Source organism: Saimiri boliviensis, chromosome 12 (assembly GCF_048565385.1).
Source record: "Saimiri boliviensis isolate mSaiBol1 chromosome 12, mSaiBol1.pri, whole genome shotgun sequence".
Taxonomy (NCBI): Eukaryota; Metazoa; Chordata; class Mammalia; order Primates; family Cebidae; genus Saimiri; species Saimiri boliviensis.
Window position 1 is genome coordinate 12135706 of NC_133460.1, and position 19813 is coordinate 12155518.

Sequence of the window (19813 nt, forward strand, 5' to 3'; positions counted from 1 at the left end):
GGATATGTGATAGGGATTGTAGGGACTTGTGTCTTGTTTATTGCTATTTCCTTGGCCCCAAAATAGTACCGGGGATGCTTGCATTCATGTGACAAGTTGTTACGGAGCTCCCATCACGGCACCAGGCCCCGTCCCAGGCGTGGGGGCTGCAGGGAAGTAGCAGTTTGCCAAACACTGCCTCTGCTCTTATGGAACTTCCGTTCTGGTGGGGAGACATGGGTAACACACAGATACATGGTGCTGCAGGTGGTGGCAGGTGCTCAGTGTGCAGCGGGGCAGGCTAAGGGGGCTTTTCTCCATCGAGGCTGCTCAAGAAATTTGCTCTGACCCTGACTGAAGGAAGGGCGGGAGGGAGCCCTAGGAGAGTCCAAGTTGGAGGTGATGGTCCCGAGGTGACCTTGGCAGGTAGTACAGGGGATGGCAGGGATGAGGCTAGAATGTGCCGGGGCTGAAACTTGACCTTGACATTGGCTCTAGGTCTCCTGTGACCTCTCAGCTCGTGGGACTTTGGAGACCGCTCTAAGCATGGCAGCTTTGATTGTGGGTAGCACAGGAAGCCATTGTAGGGTTCTGAACACAGTGACACATGTTCGGGAAAAAATCTGCCTGGCCGCACACAGTGGCTCATACCTATAGTCCCAGCATCTGGGGAGGCCAAAGCAGGAGGATCACTTGAGCCCAGAAGGTGGAGACCAGCCTGGTCAACATAGTGAGACTCTGTCTCTACAAAAAGGAACAATAAAAATAAAATGGCTCAGAGCAATGGCACATGCCTGTAGTCCCAGCTACTTGGGAAGCTGAGGTGGGAGGATCGTTTGAGCCCAGGAGATTGAGGCTGCAAGTGAGCTATGATTATGCCATTGTACTCCAGGGTGGGCAACAGAGCGAGCCCCCAACTCTTAAAAAAAAAAAGAAGAGCCTGTAGAGGCTTGGGAGAGGAGGCTCCTGCCCTAGGCCAGGGAGGGAGACTGTGTCCAGAGGGCAATGTTGCCCTGGGATGTGCCTATATTCTAAGGCAGAGCCAACAGAGCTGCTCTGTTGACAGTAGCAGGTAATTAGCAAACATTTGTTTGAATGAGTGTTGAATCATGAAACTCCCTACAGCCCACTGAAGCTCCCCCTCCTTCAGAACATCCATCTTGCCTGTTGCTGGAGTCTACACCCACGACTGGCCCACTCAGCTTCCTCCTGCCCCCTGCCGTGCCAGAGAACTTCAAATCCTCTGGACTTGTCTTCAGGGAGCATGTAGGGGCTCCTGCAAACTCAATGAGTCTCCCAGTTCCATGCTCTCGCCTCGGCCAGCCTGCTGTTTGGGTGATGTCTGCCTGCATCATTAGATTGCCAGCTGCCCGAGGGCAGGGGCTCTGTCTGTCCTGCTCAGTGCCATGTCCCCAGCCCCCAGCAGGAAGCCAGGTACACAAAAAGTGCTCAGTAAAAAGGCATTTAGTGGTGAACTGCCCTGCCACGTCCCTCTGGATTTTTGCTTCTGTTTCCTACCCAGGCCATATACAAACTGAACTGCAGGCAAGGGACAACTGCCTGCCCGTTGTCCCAGAATCTGGGTCCTGTAACCCTCGCCTTGAGCTCCGAGTGGTCATAGGAGGCCTACAGCCTACGTCAAGGTCAAGTTTTTTGAGTGGGAGTTTCATTGGAATACAATGGCGCAATCTCAGCTCATTGCAACCTCTGCCTTCTGGGTTCAAGTGATTCTCCTGCCTTAGTGGCTGGGATTACAGGTGTGTGCCACCATGCCCAGCTAATTTTGTGTTTTTAGTGGAGACAAGATTTCACCATGTTGGCCAGGCTGGTCTTGAACTCCTGACCTCAGCTGATCTGCCTGCCTTGGCCTCCCAAAGTGCCTGAATTACAGGTGTGAGCCACCATGCCTGGCCCAAGTTTTCAGTTTCTAGAGTAGCTGTGTGTCCCGCCCCCCCAGCCCCACTGCCCTCTCCACACCGAAGCTGAGAAAAGACAGCCACCCAGTGGTCATTTTTCTAAACTTTTGTTTATTTTATAGCAATCGTCATGTTTAGAGAAGTAAATAACACATTTAAAAACCTTCTCAGGGCCAAAGGATGCCAGAATATTTACAAACACATGGGGGAAGGGTGGCAAGACATGAGGGTCTGGGGCTCTGGGGCCGGGACCCTGCCCCAGGCCCTGAGCCAGGCATGGACGCTGATGCCAGCCACCAGGACTGTCCCACTGGCCACAGCGTGGACTCAGGGAACACTGGGCAGCCGTACGGCTCTGTTCAGAGGGCCTGGTGGAGACCCTCTGGTCGACCTGTGGCCCTGCCTCCCACCCAGGGGGCTTCCCGCACCCCACAGGCCAGCTCAGAGGGGTCTCTGGGAAGCACCGAAGGACAGGGGCAGTGTGGGGGACACAGGGGCTGGGACAGGGGTCGGGATGCCCCGGCCTGCCCGGGGTAGGACGGAGACACGCACACACACGCACACACACACATACACACACATACACACTGTACCTTCACAGAAGAATCGCAACAGGGAGATTTTGTGTGTGTGTGTGTGTGTGTGTGTGTGTGGTTTTTTTTTTTTTTTTTTTGTCTTCTAAGTCTTCATGTCTACAGTATTATTTTTTGCTATTATTTTTGTTTCTTCGACAGTGACATAAACTGAGGTAAACATCTGTGACCAACACCTCTCCTAAGGGGCAAAAGGGTCCCAGCCCGACCAGCAGAGGTGGCAGCAGCAGGGCCTCAACCTGGTGTTCCGGTTCTGCTTTGGGGTCAGGCTGGTGGCTGGCCCTCTGGGTGCCTCTGGGAATGAGGAGGCTGGGCTACGTAACTACGGTCCCTCCCAACTCTAACATACTAGATACTACGATGGCAGGGGAAACTCCTGAACAGGATCTTAACAGAGAGAGAGAGAGACAGAAAGAGAGAGAGAGAGAGAGAGAGACAGAGAGAGAGAGAGAGCGCACGGCAAGGGACGTCTACTGTGGAATCTCGATTCCTTGTTATTGCAGGAGAGATCAGGATGTCGCGAGGCCTAAGGCAAAAGGAGAAGTCACGGCTGGGAGAGGCAGCCCGGATGGGCTCCAGGTGGGCCGGGGGCAGTGACGGGCCTTCTCTGAGACCTGGCCCTTGGAGGGGGGTTTGCTACTTACCTGGCATGTGGAGGGCCCGTACCCACTGGGGAGGTGGGGTCTGGAGAGGAGTGGGCACAGCGGAGAGAGCGGGGCCAGGCCCTGGGACAACCCCACACTGTTTGTAAACTGGACCCGGGCAGGGCATGGGACCTATAGCCCTTTTTCAAGGTGGGAATGAGTGGGGAGTGCAGAGGTGGGGGCTCCAGCCAGAAAGTGCTCAGAGTTCACTCTGGCCGGCCTGGCCCATCAAAGAGCCCCTTGAATGGCCCAGAACCCCAGGAGGGACCCTGGCAGGGGTGACCTGGGGCAGAGGGTGGGGCATTGCAAGGCACAGGGACAGCCTTGCCCGTGTGGAGCTTATTGCAGGGGTCCCAGGCCTCCACAGAGAGGGCAGGGGGTCAGGAGGGAGCACTGGAGGAGGTGGGGGTCCTGTCATCTCTGTTTTGCTGCCTGGGGGCCAGAACCAACCTGCAGGGGGCTCCTTGCTGGATTCCCTGAGGGGTGTGGTGCAAGGCAGGCCTGGGCCACTGGGACAGCTGCTTGGGGGGACCAGGGTGGGTGGGGCTGCTGAACTGTCTGGACTCATAGTCACTGAACGAATAGGGCGACACCCATGGCTCTGCACCCTACGCACACACCTAGTCACACACCTGCCCCATCGAGTCCACGGGCCCCCTTCTCACACTCACGTGCAGCTCCTACACCCTGCACACTCCAGTCCCAGAAACGTGGGAGACGTCAGGATGGGGTCTTGGAGGCTGGCATGTTTGACCCCAGCAGAAACCCAGGAGAAATTTCCAGCATGAACCACCTTGCCACCTGCCGGAAGCCCAAGCTACTATGTCTAGGCTGGGGCAGCCAGGGCTGGGAGGACCCGGTGGAGGTCCTTGGGCCTGGGAAGGTGCGGCTGGCAGGGAGAGCTGGGCCCTGCCCTCAGCTTCGCATTCACTCCCCTGCCTTAAGGATGCCGGGGCAGCTGAGATCCCTGCCCTGTGAGCCCTTCTATCCCCAGAAGTTGTCAGGACAAATCCTTGTGGTTGGGGGGAGGAGAGGGGGGAGGGAGGGGAGAGAGCTCTGCTTCTCAGCGAGTGCCAAGCTGCCCTCCCTCCTGGGCTGTGATTTCATCCGTGCAATGGGGGTGTGCAGGAGTCACTAGCTCCTTGGGGGCTGTCCTGCACATACACGCACTTATGCGACATCCAGACATTTGCTACATTTTCCAGGGGCTTGCCTCTCCCCTCCAGCCTCCAGAAGGGCAGGGCACAGCTGCCCTCCGCTCACTGCCCTGATCCCAGCCAGTGCCCAGGGGCCGTAGGCCCCCTCTCTACCCAACACTTCAGTCCCTTTCTGTGCCCAGGGTAGGGAGGGGGCAGAGTGGGACGGCCAGGAGGAGGGGAACTGGGGTGGGACCGCAGGATGATCTGCCAGGGGGTATGGAGGGCCAGGAGCAACGAGTCCAGGGTTCCAGGGCTCATGGCGGTTTCTGGAAGTGCGGCCCGAGAGCTCCCTTGCTCCTGGCGTGTGTGTGTGTGTGTGTGTGTGTGTGTGTGTGTGTGTGTGTGTGTTGGGGGGCTCCGAATTCTCGGGTCTGTGGGGCTTGGCTCCTCTGGGTGAAGTCCCCGCCCAGGCCGCGCCAGGGGTCTCTGGTGGCCCCCTCACCAGCCTGCTGGGACGGACCAGGCGCCCGGCCGCGTCCCGCCTAGTCTACCGCTTCGCCCCCTGCCCCGCGGCGAGGCGGCTCCATTCCCCACCGCTGTACCGGGCACCGGCTTGGGGCGGCCCCGGGGGGTTCCCCGGTCCGAGGGCGGCGGGGGCGGCTCAGACGCAGATCTCGATGGCCGTAGCCAGCACCACCTGCCCTTTGCTCTTGTCCGCGCGGCCGTCGGTCCGGCCGGGGGGCCCCGGGGGAGCCAGGCCGGGCTCGGGCACCGGCACGGGCACCGGCACAGGTACCGGCACCGGCACGGGCACGGGCACCGCCCCGACGGCGGGGGGCGTGGGCCGGGAGCCGCTGCCGCTCTCGGTCAGCACTGTCCGCTTGAGCGGCCCGGGCGCCTCGAGTCGCAGTGGCCCGGCGGCGGGCGGGCGGTCCCCAGGCGGCTTGCGCGCCCGGTGCGAGGGCCGGCGGCGCAGCTCGGACGTGAGCTCGTGCTTGAGGAAGCGGAACACCTCCTTGGCCGGGCCGCGGCGCTCGGGCTCTAGGGCCAGCAGGCGCTGGAACATGCGCAGCGCGGGCTCGGTGAAGCGGCGCCACTGCGATGGCAGCCCCGGCAGGCGGCCCCGCTGCCAGCGCACGAACTCCTCGAAGAAGGCGTCGGCGCCCGAGGCCGCCTCCCACGGGAAGTTGCCGGTGAGCACGCAGAAGATGAGCACGCCGAAGGCCCACACGTCCACGCCCGTGTCCACCGCCAGGCCGTCGGCGCGGCCCGCCTGGCACACCTCGGGCGCCGTGTAGGGGATGGTGCCGCTCACGCGCTTGACGCGGCAGCCCACGCGGCGCGTCATGCCGAAGTCGGCCAGCTTCACGCGGCGGCACTCGCGGTCGAACAGCAGCACGTTCTCGGGCTTGATGTCGCGGTGCACCAGCTGCCGCCCGTGCATGAAGTCCAGCGCCAGGCCCAGCTGCTGCACGCAGCGCTTCACCGTGTCCTCGGGGAGCCCCACCTGCGGGCGGCCGGGGGTGGGGGGAGCCGCGCTCGCTTTCCAGATCTCCCGTGCCCGCCCCGCCGCCCTCCCCTCCAGCTCCCTCTAGCGGGGTGGTTTCGGCAGTGACAGCGCACATGCGCGCCTGCTGCGCCCCGGTGCTGCAGACCTCCCTTTCTCTCGCTGTCTCATCCGAGCCTTCTGCAAAGTGGCTATTATGCCCGCTTCTCCCATGGGGGCCCTGGGGCTCCAGAAGGGACACATGGCTCTCCAGGAGGAGGCTGATGAAGAGGTCTGCCGTGCCCTCCAGCTGCTCTCAGTTTGCCCTGCCTGCTAGATATTTAATCTGGTGTGTCTCCCCCAACTAGAACTGGGTTCCCCGAGCTTCCTGTCTTGTTCCCTACTGTGTCCCTGCATCTGTGTCTCCAGATTCTGGGAGGTAGTAGATGCTCAGCAAAGAGGGAGGACCTGCTCCGAAGGTCTCACCACTCAGCCAGCATGTGGCAGAGCAGATTTAAAGCCAGTGCCTGGAGTCCTCCCCCACCCTGCTGGCTCCACTGTCACTTCCTCTGAGGCCTCCTTCCCGGGTGGATCCCACACCTCTCCTCTTGTCCAGCCCCAGGAGAAGGCGCAGTGGGGCTTCATCCCTTCATTCTCACTGTCCCCTTTCAGGTGCTCATCTCCATCTGCTGTATCTGGCTCACTGCGAGTGTCAGTTTCCCACTAGAACAGGGACTTTTATCTGCCTCACTGCGCATCCCAGCTCCCGGAATGGTAACTGACATATGGCAGGCGCCCAATAAATACTTGCTGACTAAATGGTCTGACTCCACGCCTATCTCACACTCTGGGGACCCTGAAGACCCTCTCCCCACCCTATGCCACCATCCCGGGTACCTGGGGAGGGATGATGTCAAACAGGTCCCCAGCAGGTGCGTACTCCTGGGCAAAGACGTAGCAGTCCTCTGTCTCAAAGACAACGTCAAAAACCTTGATGATGAAGGGGCTGGAGGAGAGGCTGTTGGTGATGCTCACCTCCCGCAGGAAGTTCTTCAGCTTGGTTTTGCTCTTGTTCACAAACTTCAGTGCCATTTTTGTGCCTGATGGGAGCCACAGCAACAGGGGTGAAGCCCCCTCTCCCAGTGCCTCTGTGCTGGATGTACCCTTGCCTGTCTCCAGAACAAGGCACAACGGGGTCCCCAGATGGCATGACTGTCCTCATCTTATGGATAGGGAGCAGACCCAGGAAGAGGAAAGGGCTTCCCAAGGCCATGGAGGCAGGTTCAACCTGGGCCTTCTACACCCAGTCTGCAGCCCTCCAGGAGGCTGGGGCAAGGGGGCCTGTGGCACCCTCCACCTCTCTCATTTTGTCCTGTTTGTTATATCCTTATTTATCTTGTTGGTCTACCCCAGCTAGACCCGGTCTCGCTGAACTTCCAGTCTTTTTTTTTTTTTTTTTTTTTTTTTTTTTTGAGACGGAGTTTCGCTCTTGTTACCCAGGCTGGAGTGCAATGGCGCGATCTCGGCTCACTGCAACCTCCGCCTCCTGGGCTCAGGCAATTCTCCTGCCTCAGCCTCCTAAGTAGCTGGGATTACAGGCACGCATCACCACGCCCAGCTAGTTTTTTTTTGTATTTTTAGTAGAGACAGGGTTTCACCATGTTGACCAGGATGGTCTCGATCTCTCGACCTCGTGATCCACCCGCCTCAGCCTCCCAAAGTGCTGGGATTACAGGCTTGAGCCACCACGCCCGGCTTCCAGTCTTGTTAAATGGATGAATGAATAAGAAATGAGACACGTCAAGGCACGTGCCCACAACGCTGCGCCTGGGTAAGCATCTGTGCCCATCTGGTGCATAGCTGTGTGGTGTACACATGTGTCCATGGAGCATTTACGCATCACAGGCCCTGCCTTCAGCACTGCACATTCACAACTCACACGTTATTATGACCCTATGAGGTAAGCACTAACGTTACCCTATTTTACAGAGTAGGACACCGAAGCACAGACAGGTGAAGTCACTTGTGCAAGGTCACACAGCAAACAAGTAACAAAGGTCGGGTGACCCCATGTTGGGTGCTCCTTCTGCTGCCTTCAGTTGACACAGAGCCCCTGGACCCAGGCGTGTGCAATTGTGGGAGCTCACGCAGCCCCTGCCCCTGGCTGGCTGGGTGGCATGGCTGTGACCTACAGTGTGGGGGAGGTATCAAGTTCAGTGACTAAGCGAAAAGGCTCTGAAGATGACTCCTGGGGTCTCGTTTTAGTTCATGGCTTCTGAAGCTGCATGGCCTTGGCTATGTGGCTGCATCGGCCTGGGTCTCACTGTCCCCCCGAGAGACGGTAATGGCCATACTGATCCCGCAGGCCCTTCCACCACCCACTAAGTGTGGCACCCTGTTCTCGAGGAACTGCCCTCACTCTCTGTCCACCTACCTGGGGGGAGCCATCCCTCAGACACTGGTGATGCCCAGACACAGACACCAGCCCTGCCCTCTCCAGAGGCCCCTGGCACAGCCCCTTGGCTGTGTCAAAGGCACCCCAGATGGCCCCACAGCAGCCCACACTGCAGCCTGACCACTCTGTCCCTATTCCTCCCTGGCCCCGTCTGCCCAGTCTCCTTCTCCCTGGCTGCTGCAGGCCTCATCCTCTCCATCTGGCCCGTGATCCTGCCTCCCAGTCCCCACAGAGCATCAGAGAGCAGTGGCCCAGCTGGAAGGCCATGTCCCGCCACCCCGACCTCCCAGCACTGCCAGCCTGCACTCACCTGTGCCCTTGTAGACCACCAAATCAACCTTCCCGTAGGTGCCTTTGCCCAGCTCCCGGACTAGTTCGTAATGCTTGGTGACATCGCTGGCGGCCAGTGTGCGGAGGGTCAGGGCCTGCATGTCTTCAGTGAGAAGGGGCACGCCTGCCCCAGGTCCTGGGGCAGTCCCCGGCCCACAGCAGGGCAGGGAGCGGGGCGGCTCAGGCTCTGGGCAGCCCACGCTCATCTTCTCCCTGTTTGGTCAGGGGTGGGGGGGGGTGAGCATGAAGTGTGACATCAGGCAAGGGTCATCTCCTCCAGCCCCTCCGTCCTCCACAGCGCTCAGAAAACTTGAGGCTGGGCCCGGCCGCCAGGCCCAAGATAACCACAAGGGGGCGACAAGCATCTTGGTTGTGTCGCCTTCCCCAAAGCTTCAGGGGCCAGGCTTGAGTCAGCTCCCCCAAGACAGTCTCCGCTTGGCCCTGCCCTTGGTGGCACCGGCCCCTCTGCCTCATGCTGCCACCCACACACAGTGTCAGGCAACGCCCTGTATTTATGTCACACAGACACAGCCAGATACTGAGTTCACACGGGTACTGCCATTCACAAGCACTGGTTTTGTTTTGATTGTAAAGAGGGGGGTCTCACTATGTGGCCCAGGCTGGTCTCGAAATCCTGGCCTCAAGTGATCCCTCTGCCTGGCCCTCCCAAAGTGCTGGGATTACAGGTATGAACTACTGCACCCGGCCTGTTTTATTTTTATTTCAGAGATGGGGCCTCGCTCTATCACCCAGGCTTGAGTGCATTGGTGCGGATCATGGCTCACTGCAGCCTCCACCTCCCAGGCTTAAGCTATCCTCCCACCTCGGCTTCCTGGGTAGGTTGGACTACAGGCATGCGCCACCACGCCTGGCTAATTTTATTTATTTATTTTTAATTTTTAGTTCTGGGGTACATGTGCAGGATGTACAGGTTTCTCACACAGGTAAACGTGTGTCTTGGTAGTTTGCTGCCCCTTTCGGGCCTGGCTGGTTTTTTATTTTTATTTTTGTAGAGTTGGGGGTCTCACTATGTTGCCCAGGCTGGTCTAGAACTCCTGGCCTCAAGTGATCCTCCCGCCTCAGTCACCCAAAGCACTGGGATTACTGGTATGAGCCACCATGCCTGGCTTATTCACGAGTATTGATGAAGCACCTGCTGTTCCCCAGGACTCTCCAAGGCCTGGAGGACACTGCACTGAGCAAACGTCTAGGACTCCCTGCCCCCATGGGGCTTACACACCGGGGGACAGGGGCAGTAGACACAGTGGTCACGCCAATTGTTTATTATGGGCTGTCCATATGGCAGGGCATGGGGACCAAGAAGTCTGAGGACCCCGACTGCACCATCACGTATCTCGGCCACGCGGTCTTAGGCCAAACCGGCAGGATGGTACAGATGGGCCACACCATACCAACACACACACGGCCACACCTCAGCACAGCCTGGCAGTGCCTCCCCCACTGCAGATGACAGCACCACCTGACTCAGGAGCATACACTACAGCTGTGTCCCAGGGTCTCCCCCAAGCCCCGCCCAGACACAAAGATAGGGCACCTGTTCCCAAAGACCCAGCCCCGACTCCCATTCCCAGCCTGACTGACCCCTTCAACATCCACAAAAGCTGAGATGATCTTCCTGGACACACCCCTCATAGCTACTGAGTCTGTCCCGAAGTGGATTGGCTGTGGGTTCGAGGGAGGCACAGAGATGCAGGGGTGCAGTCCAGAGCTGGGGCGGGAGACCTGACTTTTAAAAAAGTATGTTTAGGCTGGACACAGTGGCTCACACCTGTAATCCTAGCACTTTGGGAGGCCGAGGCAGGCAGATCACTTGAGGTCAGGAGTTCAAGACCAGACTGGTCAGCATGGCGAAACCCTGTCTCTCTCTCTCTTTTTTTTGTTTAAAGACGGGGTTTCACCATGTTGGTCAGGCTGGTCTTGAACTCCCGACCTCAGGTGATCCGCCCGCCTTGGCCTCCAAAGTGCTTGGATTACAGGCATGAGCCATCACGCCCGGCGGCAAAACCCTGTCTCTACTAAAAATACAAAAATTAGCTGGGCATGGTGGTGCACACCTGTAATCTCAGCTACTCAGGAGGTTGAGGCAGGAGAACTGCTTGAACCCTGGAAGGAGAGGCTGCGGTGAGCAGAGATTGTGCCGCTGCACTCCAGCCTGGGTGACAGAGCCAGACTCAGTCTCAAATAAAGAAAAAAATTGTATTTGTTTTGAGATAGGGTATTGCTCTGTCACCCAGGCTGGAGTGCAGTAGAGTGATCATAGCTCACTGGAGCCTTGAACTCCTGGGCTCAAGGGATCCTTCTGCCTCGACCTCCTGAGTAGCTGGGACTGCAGGCATGCACCACCACCTCTGGCTAATGTTGAAATGTTTTGTAGAGATGGGGTCTTGCTATGTTTTTCCAGGCTGGTTGAAGTCCTGGGATAAAGCGATCCTTCCACCTCAGCCTCCCAAAGTGCTGGGACTACAGCGTGAGCCAGCACACTGGGCTGAGACCTGCCTTGTCACATGGGTGACAGTGAACTAATTCTGTGTCTGTGGCCTTCATTTCTTATTTCCCCTTATGCCATTTTCCTAGTTTTATTGAGATATGTTTGGTGTACAAAAAACTACACATATTTGAGTGTACGGTGTGACGATTCTGACATACATATACATCCCTGCCATAGAGACCATGAACACATCCATTACCCCAAAGATTCTTTTTGTCTCTTTTTTATTTTTTATTTCTTTTGAGATGGAGTCTTGCTCTGTCACCAGGCAGGAATGCAGTGGTGAGATCTCAGCTCACTGCAACGTCCACTTCCCGGGTTCAAGCGATTCTCCTGCTTCAGCCTCCCCACTGGCTGGGATTACAGGCACCCGGCACTGCGCTCGGCTAATTTTTGTACTTTTAGTAGAGATGAGGTTTCACCATGTTGGCCAGGCTGTTCTCGAACTCCTGACCTGGTGATCCACGTGCTTTGGCCTCCTAAAGTGCAGGGATTACAGGCATGAGCCACTGCGCCTCGCCCCTTTTGCCCCTTTCTAAAACCCCGTCCCTCCGTGCCTCTGTCTTCTGAGCGTGCATTTCTCATTTGTAAATGGGAAGGGAGAGACTAGGGGGACGAGCCTTTTGCAGGTACAGACACACATGAGTATGTGTCTGCGTGTGCACCAGCAGGAGAGGCCAGGGCTGCTCCTTTAGAAGCCGCCCCTGGGCACCTGCTTCCTGCTGCAGCCTCCCTCTGCCCTCCTTGCACCCCCTTCTCCCTCTTTTTTTTTTTTCAAATATCTCTTTTTGGGGAGAGGGGAACAGAGTGTCGCCCTTGTCACTGCTAGAGTGCAGTGGCGCGATCTCAGCTCACTACTCCAACCTCTACCTCCCAGGTTCAAGTGATTCTCCCACCTCAGCCTCCTGAGTAGCTGGGATTACAGGCACCTGCCATCACACCTAGCTTATTTTTGTATTTTTTAGTAGAGATGGGTTTTCATCATGTTGACTGGGCTGGTCTTGAACTCCTGACCTCAGGTGATGCACCCAACTCGGCTTCCCAAAGTGCTGGGATTACAGGTGTGAGCCACCACACCTGGCCCCTTTTCCTCTAATCCCAGACGTGTCACTCCAGAGTCCCTAGCCTGCCCCTAAGCACCCCCGCACCCTGAAGAACAGGGACCACAGCTCCATCTGGGAGAAGGCACAGACGTAGAGCCAGGCAGCCTGGGTCTGAGTCCAACTGTCACTTGCTACTGGATGTCCTTGGGCAAGTTACCTCATCTCTCTGTGCCTCAGTTTCCTCATCTATACAAAGGATATAATAATAGTGTATCGGGCCAGGAAAGGTGGCTCATGTCTCTGATCCCACACTCTGGGAGGCCAAGGCAAGAGGACTGCTTGAGGCCAGGAGTGTGAGACCAGCCCGTGCAAAACCATGTCTCCACAAAAATACAAAAATAAAAAATCAAAGAAGATGTTAGCCGGGTGTGGTGGCATGCACCTGTAGTCCCAGCTACTCAGGAGGCAGAGGCAAGAGAATCGCTCGAACCAGGAATTCGAGGCTGCAGTGAGATATGCTCACTCCACTGTACTCCAGCCCAGATGACAAGTGAGACCCTATATAAATATAATAACAACAGTGCCTTCTCCCTATGGGTTGTTGCGAGGGTTAAATAAGTTAACCTGTGTGAAGCCTGGCGTGCTCTATAGGTGCCTGGGGTTGCTGTGTTATCCCCATCATCATCACTGCTTTCTCTCTGGCTGAGCAAGGGCGGGTGGGCATGGCTGGAGGCTGGAAGCACTCCCCGGGCCCTGCATCTTCACCTGGCCCAGCAGCTCCCTTCCAGGCCCCAGCCTCTCCTCCTCCTCTGCCTTCCCCTTCACTCTCGGCACGACCCAGCCTCCCACTTCACACGGAGAGGAGGAACATCAGGAGAGAACTTCCTGGCCTCCCACCCAGCCCCAAACGGAGCTCCATCTGCACCGTCCTCTCAGCTGGCTGGGGAGGAAGGAGCCCTCCCCTCCCCACCCCACAGCCTGCTCTCAGCCCCGTCTCCCCAGCCTCCTGCCTCCCTCCATTCATGAACCAGCCCATTTCCTCTATCTATCTATCTATTTTTTTTGAGACAGGGTCTCGCTTTGTCACCCAGGCTGGAGTGCGGTGGCATGATCTCAGTTCACTGCAACTCCACCTCCTGGACTCAGGCAATCCTCCCATCTCAGCTTCCTGAGTAGCTGGGACCACTCCTGGCTAATTCTGCATTTTTTGTAGAGATGGGGTTTCACCATGTTGAACTCCTGACCTCAAGCAATCCTCCAGAGTACTGGGATTACAGATGTGAGCCACCACACCCAGCCACCCCTGTTGTTTTAAAAATTTTATTATTATTTTTAAACAGGGTCTCACTCTGTTGCCCAGGCTGGAGTGCAGTGGTGCGCACATGGCTCACTGAAGCCTCCAACTCCTGGGCTCAAGCAATCCTTCCACCCCAGCCTCCTGGGGTGGGACCACAGGCGTGTGCCACCATGCCCAGCTAATCTTTTTCACATTTTATTTTTTGTAGAGATGGGGACTCACTATATTGCCCAAGCCGGTCTTGAACTCCTGGGCTCAAGCGATCCTCCTGCCTTGGCCTCCTAAAGTGCTGGGATTACAGGCATGAGCCACCGCACCTAGCCTCCTGGCCCCTGTTCTTTTTTTTTTTTTTGAGACGGAGTTTCGCTCTTGTTACCCAGGCTGGAGCGCAATGGCGCGATCTCGGCTCACCGCAACCTCCGCCTCCTGGGTTCAGGCAATTCTCCTGCCTCAGCCTCCTGAGTAGCTGGGATTACAGGCACGTGCCACCATGCCCGGCTAATTTTTTGTATTTTTAGTAGAGACGGGGTTTCACCATGTTGACCAGGATGGTCTCGATCTCTCGATCTCGTGACCCACCCGCCTCGGCCTCCCAAAGTGCTGGGATTACAAGCTTGAGCCACCGCGCCCGGCCCTGGCCCCTGTTCTAACAGGACCTTCCTCCTCAGCAATCGACTTTTCTTTCCTAGCTCATTTCCACCTAAACAGGTGCCCAGGCCCTGCCCATTCCACAGTCCCCTCCTCCAGAGGTAGGAACGGGGCTGGGCCCAGAGAACTCGGTCCCGGCTGCCCTTCCTCTCTACCCTAGCGTGCTGACCCAAACGAAGACATGCCACCTGCCACTGTCTCTCCATGAAGTCCCAGCTCTGGGCGGGGCAGCACTGGGTCTTTCCTGCAGCCACCAGCTGGGCTTCCGTGGGGTGACATCTCTGCATGACGGTCTTTCCCTGGTCTCAGGCTTGGAAAAAATCTCCTCTTCCAACCCCTGGGAAATGTCCACCCACCACCTGGGTGATGAGGCTTCCGAGTTAGAAAACCGAGGTAGCCGCCACGACACCAGCAGGGCGAGGCAAGGCTGCTTCTGTGGGGGCCTCCTCGGGCCAGCTGCGTCCTTGGGTCCCCTCTGTGTGGACTGTGGGTTTGTACCCGAGGGGCTCTGATGAGCACACAGCCCTCTTTGCCTCGAACTCCTCCCCACGCCCACCAGGGAGACGCTGGGCTGCTCCCCTGACCTACTTTTCCTGATACGTGTGGAGTCCCCAAGGGCTGCCAAGGTGGGCGGTCCACGTGCTTGCAGCACACGCGTCCACACGTGTGCAATCCTCCCGCCTTGGGCTTTGGCCCTGCCAGGCCACCTCAGGCTGTTCTGTGTCCCCTGGGAGCTTAATGGGCAGCCGCCAGTGGCTATAAGCCCTCCCTCCGTCCCATACCCAGGGATGGGGTGCCTGGCTCATCTGTGCTCTCTGGGCCTCAGAGTCACCCTGGGAAGGGCGGGGCTGAATCAGGGACACAGCCCAGTGCACTCAGTTTGGGCCCCATGTGTGCCCACCACTGTCAGGTTCAGCCCATGCTCTAATCACTACCCCACACTGCTTCTCTAGGGCTTTATTTAATGAACTTATTTATTTTAGTTTCTTCTTCTTCTTCTTCTTTTTTTTTTTGAAACAGGATCTTGCTCTGTTGCTCAGGCTGGAGTGCAAATCCTAGCTCATTGTGGCCTTGAACTCCTGGGCTCAGGCAGTCCTCCCATCTCAGCCTCACAAGTAGCTAGGACTGCAGATATGCGTCACGGTACACAGCTCATTTTTTTAGATTTTTTATGTTTAGAGATGGGAATCTCACTATGTTGCCCAGGCTGCTTTTAAACTCCTATCCTCAAGTGATCCTCCTGCCAAGCCACCACCCCTTACTTCTCTAAGGCTTTAATGTCTCCTATCCCATCTGCTCCTCGATTCCTGAACAGTCTCTCCTGCCTGTTCTACCTCTCCGCTGTGCCTCCTTATAGTCAGGTCTACCTCCTCCAGGAAGACTTCCCTGTTGCCCCTACATGGGCTGAGTCCTGCCTCTGCTGAATGCCAAGATTCATAGAGGCCACCTGTCCCTCCCTCAGGGCCCCTGTTGAATACTTTGGGGGTGGTCTCAGCTGTGTCCCTGTCTGTCCCATTAACAAATCAAGAGCTCCCCAGGGACAGAGGCTCAATCGGATTCACCCCTCTCCGGCATTCCCTTCCTGGTTTGCAGGGTCAGCTTTGAGGGTCCCTCTACTGCCCCCACTTCTTTTCCCTCTACACTTCCCTCTCCCTTCAGGCCTGTTCTCCACAAGGTGTCAGCAGGAGACAAGGAATTAATCCACGCGCCCATCCCTGCCGCTGCGTCATCTGCCAGGTACACACCGCCTCTGACCCAGTTCCAACACACGTGGCTTCGGAGGCACGGGGGGAGCAATGGAGATACCTCGGGCCTTGAGGCTTGGCCTTGATCCTAACGTGTGCCACTTTTTTTGCTGGGTGACCTTGAGCAAGTCACAGCACTGCTCTGGGCCTCTGCTTCCCCATCCCTACAGTGAAGAAATAACAGTAACAACGTCAGTAACAACAGCACCAGTATTCACACAGGTCCTAGCACCTGCCTGGCTGTCCTCAGGACCAACGCACTTAACCTTCACAACTATGAAACAGGCATTACTGAGAGCTCCACTTAAAAAGGGTCTCATTTTGTTGCCCTGGCTGGTCTCCAATTCTTGGCCTCAAGCGATCCTCCCGCCTTGGCCTCTCAAAGGGCTGGATTACAGGTGAGCTGAGGCACTGGCTTTTGAGGTGAGGGAACAGGCACAGAGACTAGACAACTTGTCCAAGGTCACACAGCTAGTATTGGTGCTGGCTCCAAAGCTGGTAGCTTTCATCCCTGTGCTTTCCCAAGGCAGGATGTTGGGAACACCACACCCAGATTCTCCAGCCGGGTGGGGAAACTGCGGCCCAGCAGAGGGCCGAGTCTCGGTGGGAACTCGACCCTCAGAGTATTTTGTCATTGGTCATCCCTGCCCCCCGTTGAAGGAGGAGCTGTGGACGTGATGGCTGTGAACCTGCCAGCACCAGGCAGCAGACGCCTCTCTGACCTCTGTTCATGCTAGGCAGTCAGCGCCGCCTCCACCCATACTCAAGAGGGTGGGGGAAAGGCGCACCCGCCTCGCGCCTCAAGGGTGTGTCCTCACCGGCCTCAAGGGAGGTCTCCATCTGCCATCTGTATTGCTGAGGGTGGGTGGGGGTCCCCCCGGACTTCATGGCAGCAGTCACGGCTCTGCCACATGCTGGGAGGGCCACCATGGTGGGGGAGGGTTTCCCAAGCAAGAAGCAAGACTGAGCCGCCCACCATTTCCTGCTGGCGGTCGGCTTGAGCTGGCAACACCCTTATGAAACAACACCCAACTCATCGTCTGGCTCAGGCCTACTTTGGAGTCCTTGTTCCCCTCCCCCCACCTCATACACACACACACACACACACACACACACACACACACACACACACGGATGCACAAGCGTACACACACAGACACGCATGCACACATGTGCACATCCACAGACCTACGTGGTACGGCCAACTTGGAAAAATTTCGCTAAGTCCTCACAAGACCCCTGGGGGGAGGTGCTTTCTATTATTTTATTTTCTAAAGCATTTGCATTTGCTTGAGACAAGGTTTCCTCATTTTGCCTAGGGTGGTCTTGAACCCCCTGGCTCAAATGATCTTCCTGCCTCAGCCTCCCAAGTAGCTAGGACCACAGGCGTGCACCACCATGTCCGGCTTGAATTCCTATTTTGACAAAAACAGCTTAATTGAGGTAGCACTTACACAGCACCAAACTCCTTTATCGAGTGCACCACTGAATGATTTTAGTGAATGTACATGGCTGTCCAGCCATCACCTCAACCGAGTGATGTCTTCTATTTAACAGACAACAAAAGAGGCCCAAGAGGCGGATGATTTGCCCACAGTTATCAAACAGACAGCCAACTGTGCCTCAGCAATGTGTGTGTCCTCTCCTATACTACAAAGTCGGGCTGGAGAGCGGCCATCCAGCAGGGAACCACGTTTCTCAGCCTGCCTTGCTCCAGGCCGGCCATGTGACCGGCTCCCCACTGGAATGTGCACAGAAGTGGTATGTGTGTCGCTGCCAGCCTGGGGCTTCAAAGGATCGGGGAAGGTTCATCTGTGCTCTCTTCTTCTGCGGCTGGTTTGATGCAGAGGACTCCAAAACCCCAGAAGATGGTGGAGCCAAAAGAGAGGAGGCATCTGGGTCCCCAGGTCACTGTGTGAAAGGCCTCCTGCTGGGGAGGACTGCCCACCTGCATTGTGTGAGCCACCAGGAAACTTCCATCATGCTCAGCTGCTGGGATATGGGGGCTTGTTTGTTACAGCAGCTGGCACTACCCCAATTCAAAGGTTATGCAGCAAGTGAGCAGAGGAGCTCAGATCTGGGGCTGCATGTGATGGCACTTGTAGTCCCATCACTTTGGGAGGCTGAGGCGGGAGGACTGCTTGAGGCCAGGAGTTTGAGGCTGCAGTGAGGCATGATAACACCACTGTATTCCAGCCTGGACAACAGAGCAAGGATCCCATCTCTATCAATCAAAAACAAAACATGGGATACAAGATTAGAGGGGATAATGGCAAAATAAAATAAAAACAAAACAAAATAAAACAACACACACACACACACACACACACACACACACACACACCAAAGAACACTAGGCACGATGGCTTGTGTCTGCAATCCCAGAAGCTGGATCGGGAGGCCAAAGGCAGGTGGATTGCTTGAGCCCAGGAGTTCAAGATCAGTCTGGGTAACACAGTGAGACTTTCGTCTCTACAAAGAAATAAAAAAAGTTAGTTGTGCGTGCCTGTAATCCCAGCTACTCAGGAGGCTGAGGCAGGAGAATTGCCTGAAGCCAGGAGGTGGAGGTTGTGGTGAGCCGAGATCGCGCCATTGCACTCCAGCCTGGGTAACAAGAGTGAAACTCCGTCTCAAAAAAAAAAAAGAAAGAAAGAAAGAAAAAAAATTAGTTAGGCATGGTGGGACTTGCCTGTAGTCCCAGATACTTGGGAGGGTGAGGTGAAAGGATCACTTGAGCTTGGGAGGTCTCAACAGAGTAAGACCCTGTCTCGAAAAAAAAAAAAAAAAACATGGTGGCTCACACCTGTAATCCCAGTACTTTGGGAGGCCAAGGCAGGAGGATCACTTGAGGTCAGGAGTTTGAGACCAGCCTGGTCAACAGGGTGAAACCATGTCCCTACTAAAAATGCAAAAATTAGCTGGGCGTGGTGGTGTGTGCCTGTAATCCCAGCTACTCGGGAGGCTGAGGCAGGAGAATCACTTCAACCAAGGAGGTTGAGGTTGCAATGAGCCACTGCACCAGGCTTGAGGTGCGTTCTTTAAGAGGTGATTAGACCATGAGAGCTCTGTCCTTGTTAATGAATTAACGCTGTTACTGCAAAAGTGGATTCCTCATAAAAGGATGTCTGGCCCTCTTTCGGCTCCCTCTCTCTCTTGCCCTCTTGCTGTGGGATGATATGGCAAGAAGACCCTCACCAGATGCTGGTGCCTTGATCTTGGACTTCCCAGCCTCCAGAGCTGCAAAAAAAATTTCCGTTCATTACGAATTGTGCCATCTAGGGTATTTCTTCTGTTATAGCAGCACAAAATGGACTAATGACACTGAGGATGGGCTGAGTGACCTGCCCAAGAGCTCGTGATCAGCAGTGCTGGGATTTGAACTCAGGCTTTTGGGCTTCAGATCCCATGCTCAAATGCACTGTTTTCCAAGACTCTGAAGGCAGACCCAGGCAGACTTCGACTCAAAAGCAGCAGCAGGATGAAAGTGCGTTGTGCTCACGGGAGCGGGGGTGGAGAAGCGAGGCTAGATGCTCATCTGCTGGGGATGCAGTCAGGGGCTCGAGGTTGTACCAAGTGATGCCAGGAAGGCCTTTCTGACTCTCATGCTGGGATCCCAAGGGATTCTCTGTCCCCATGCCCAGGTCTTCTCCCTCAGGCCACTGGACTTGTGTTATGTCCCCAGCATGGACAGACTCCAAGGGTGTCCTTAACAAGGTGCTGGCCTGGAAGGAAGGATGGACAGGAGGATTGTTCCTAGGTGGGTCACCTTACTTCTAGGTTAGTATTATTATTAAAAGTCCCTGTGAAAAAAGCAGCATATGGCGGAAATTCAGGCCCCAGACACCTCTGACCTCTCTCACTTGCTTCACTTCACTTCTCTGTAAGGCAAGGGGGCCAGAGCTGAATTCCCTTAGCCTGAAGGACTGAACCAACTCTGCACCTCCATATGACCCCTCACTTGCCTCTAGGTTTCTCCCTGCTCCCTGATCTATTTTTTTTTTTTTTTTTTTGGCGGGGGGAGACGGAGTT

The 19813-nt window shown here is 56.2% G+C and overlaps 1 protein-coding gene across 2 annotated transcripts in view; it reads right to left on the reverse strand.

Moving 5' to 3' along the window:
* Nucleotides 1–1986: 1986 nt before the first annotated feature.
* The window catches only part of SBK1 (SH3 domain binding kinase 1), a 70355-nt gene continuing 52528 nt past the window's right edge, over nucleotides 1987–19813 (reverse strand). For both annotated transcript variants that reach the window (XM_039478432.2, XM_039478433.2), the window contains exons 2-4: nucleotides 8523–8755; nucleotides 6655–6857; nucleotides 1987–5778 (exon numbers count right to left, since the gene is read on the reverse strand). In XM_039478432.2, the coding sequence (XP_039334366.1) occupies nucleotides 4933–5778; nucleotides 6655–6857; nucleotides 8523–8755 (1282 nt within the window). In that variant the 3' untranslated portion in view covers nucleotides 1987–4932. The remainder of the gene's footprint in view (nucleotides 5779–6654; nucleotides 6858–8522; nucleotides 8756–19813) is intronic.